The following is a 3955-nucleotide window of genomic DNA, read 5'->3' on the forward strand; positions in this document are numbered from 1 at the left end:
CACATTAATACACACACATTAATATACACACAATAATATACACACATTAATATACACACATTAATATACACACATTAATATACACACATTAATATACACACATTAATATACACACATTAATATACACACATTAATACACACACATTAATACACACACATTAATATACACACAATAATATACACACACATTAATACACACACATTAATATACACACAATAATATACACACACATTAATACACACACATTAATACACACACATTAATATACACACATTAATATACACACAATAATATACACACACATTAATATACACACATTAATATACACACATTAATATACACACATTAATATACACACATCAATATACACACATTAATATACACACATCAATATACACACATTAATATACACACATTAATATACACACATTAATATACACACATTAATATACACACATCAATATACACACATTAATATACACACATCAATATACACACATTAATATACACACATTAATATACACACATTAATATACACACATTAATATACACACATGATACGACATGATGACATCGTCATGATAAGACTACATGATGACATCATCATGATACGACTGAAGTCCACAGAGACCACCAGGAAGTGATGTCATATCTATAGCTTTCTGTTGGACCAATCAAGTTCTTCTTCATGTGTTTCAGATCTCTCCGCTCACCACAGAAGAAGAAGGTTCGTATGAGTGTCATGCCACCAACTCCAAAGGCGAGGCGTCGGCTGTCGGAGCCATTCACGTGGTGGAGTCCATCGATGACATCATCGTCAAGAAAGGTAAACAAACACACACTGCAGTGACCTCATATATAAACACTGCAGTGACCTCACATATAAACACTGCAGTGACCTCACATATAAACACTGCAGTGACCTCATATATAAACACTGCAGTGACCTCATATATAAACAGTGCAGTGACCTCACATATAAACACTGCAGTGACCTCATATATAAACACTGCAGTGACCTCATATATAAACACTGCAGTGACCTCATATATAAACACTGCAGTGACCTCACATATAAACACTGCAGTGACCTCATATATAAACACTGCAGTGACCTCATATATAAACACTGCAGTGACCTCACATATAAACACTGCAGTGACCTCACATATAAACACTACAGTGACCTCATATATAAACACTGCAGTGACCTCATATATAAACAGTGCAGTGACCTCACATATAAACACTACAGTGACCTCATATATAAACACTGCAGTGACCTCATATATAAACAGTGCAGTGACCTCACATATAAACACTGCAGTGACCTCACATATAAACACTGCAGTGACCTCACATATAAACACTACAGTGACCTCACATATAAACACTGCAGTGACCTCACATATAAACACTGCAGTGACCTCACATATAAACACTGCAGTGACCTCACATATAAACACTACAGTGACCTCATATATAAACACTACAGTGACCTCATATATAAACACTACAGTGACCTCATATATAAACACTGCAGTGACCTCATATATAAACACTGCAGTGACCTCATATATAAACACTGTAGTGACCTCACATATAAACACTGCAGTGACCTCACATATAAACACTGCAGTGACCTCATATATAAACAGTGCAGTGACCTCACATATAAACACTGCAGTGACCTCACATATAAACACTGCAGTGACCTCATATATAAACACTGCAGTGACCTCATATATAAACACTGCAGTGACCTCACATATAAACACTGCAGTGACCTCACATATAAACACTACAGTGACCTCATATATAAACACTGCAGTGACCTCATATATAAACACTGCAGTGACCTCATATATAAACACTGCAGTGACCTCACATATAAACACTACAGTGACCTCACATATAAACACTGCAGTGACCTCATATATAAACACTACAGTGACCTCACATATAAACACTGCAGTGACCTCATATATAAACAAATAAATAAATATCCTGATTGGTCGAGGTTTTTCATTGGTTTCCATTTCTCTACCCCCCCCCCCCCCCCCCCCCTTCTTTCTCTGACTGATGTCATTTCCTCTCAGTGACGAAGGAAGATGAGCTGTGATCAGCTGATAAGAAGATCATCGCAGGAATCTCCTCTGCAGATGTTTTAATGTTTTCTGAGTTGAATTCATTCATTTTTTATCTTTTATTATCGTGTTACAATCTTCGATGATTTCAACTGAAATCAGTCAGGCTTTTTTAAAGAGTTCAAACCACTGATGGTGGTCAACATAGCAACGGCTAAGATGCTGGTCACCGTAGCAACGGATGCCGGTCACCGTGGCAACGGCAATGATATGGATAAAAATATTAAACTCTGTTTAAAGTGAACTTATCTTTCGAATGTCTTACGTTTGTTATTAAATATTGACTGTAATCAATAACCAATTATATGCTCTTAAACTGTAGTTTCTGTTTTTACTGCAGAATCAATAAAGATTTTTATATTCATCACATTTGTAATTGACAAAGTTTTGTGAAAAAAATTGTAAAAATTCTTTAAAAAGAAAATCATTGAAATACAATAAATATTCTGTCACTGATCTTTTATTATTCTTCAGGTTCTCACGTCTCTTCACCGCTAACCCGAACACATTTTCTGTAGAATGAAACTACAAAATACATTTCCTGCTGAAGATGCTCCAGACGGCTGAATCACCAGTAAGTCAGTGATCTGGTGGGTTCGGGTTATTAATGGAAACATGGTGCGGTTCAGTACGTCATGCAGACCCACGGACAAAGTTTGTTTTAGTGAAGACATCCGAATGATTGAAATATGAAGTAATTATGTGACTTTAATGTTAAACATGTGCAGAAGAGTTATGTCTCGTTTAGTACCTTAAAAACTTTGCCAACTAACTACAGTAAAAACACACAGTAAGTTATAGCTAACCCTAACCCTTAAAATATGAAGGCAAGAATTTAATCATTATCAATCCCTTTATATGGAGATGATGGTTAGGGTTAGGGGTCAGGGGTCAGGGGTTAGGGTTAGCCCAATGCTGACTACATATTACACAGGCAGAGATTCGTAAGCAGACTAATTTACTTGAATGAAAGGTGGTCTAGTGGTCAGAGCCACATACGCAGCCGACCCCGGTTCCGGTTCCGGTCGGTGCATGTCACACCCAGATCTAAGAACTGTGATAGGACAAACTAACCCGAACCCTCTATTTTTGTTATTTGGATGTCGGCACAGTGTTCGATAGCTTTCAATTACATTCTCATTTACTGTTTGAAAATATGGCGATGTGTCCAAAGCAGAACCCTGAACTCATTAAAGTCTTAATTATCAGTTTAAAACATCACTAAGAGCCAACGTTGCATAAGTGCTGCATGATGGTCTGCTGCTGTTTAGTCCATATTTTACCACTTGGGGTCATGTTGCATCTAACCCCTAACCCATCTAACCCCTAACCCATCTAACCTTAACCCTAATACACCACCAGAGGTTGCACTGTAAAATAAAGCCCAATATTATTGTGTTAGGGTATAGTGCCTGGAAATGTAACAGTTTAAGCAGGTTCTTCAAAACATATTTAAAGTTAAAACTGAATGTTTTATATTTATGTACCAAATACAATTATACAACACAATAAACTTATTTTAGTTTATACTGTAAAATAAAAGGGTTAAAGGTGTTTGCAGCGTCTGACCAATCGCAGACATGGAGAAACCCTGCAGAGCAGCGTACGTCACGATAGAGGAGCAGACAAACATCATCAGGCCAAAAGCAACACTGTTGCCGCAGCAACAGGAAGGAATGCTGGCAGAACATTGGCGACTCTGTTAATGCGTTAATTCGTGAGATTATACAATTATTAATTCATAGGACAATATAAACGGACAGCAGCACTCTGATCACTCAATGTCACTTTATTACGGATCAGAGGT

General features: G+C 36.9%; 1 protein-coding gene across 1 annotated transcript in view; it reads left to right on the top strand.

The window, feature by feature from the left end:
• Window positions 1–2572, top strand: part of LOC133976773 (insulin-like growth factor-binding protein 7) — a 6329-nt gene extending 3757 nt beyond the window's left edge. The window contains exons 3-4 of the mRNA XM_062414972.1: window positions 701–827; window positions 2101–2572. Of these exons, the coding sequence (XP_062270956.1) occupies window positions 701–827; window positions 2101–2123 (150 nt within the window). The 3' untranslated portion in view covers window positions 2124–2572. The remainder of the gene's footprint in view (window positions 1–700; window positions 828–2100) is intronic.
• The last annotated feature ends 1383 nt before the right edge of the window (window positions 2573–3955 follow it).

This window comes from Scomber scombrus, unplaced genomic scaffold, assembly GCF_963691925.1.
Source record: "Scomber scombrus unplaced genomic scaffold, fScoSco1.1 SCAFFOLD_177, whole genome shotgun sequence".
Classification (NCBI taxonomy): Eukaryota; Metazoa; Chordata; class Actinopteri; order Scombriformes; family Scombridae; genus Scomber; species Scomber scombrus.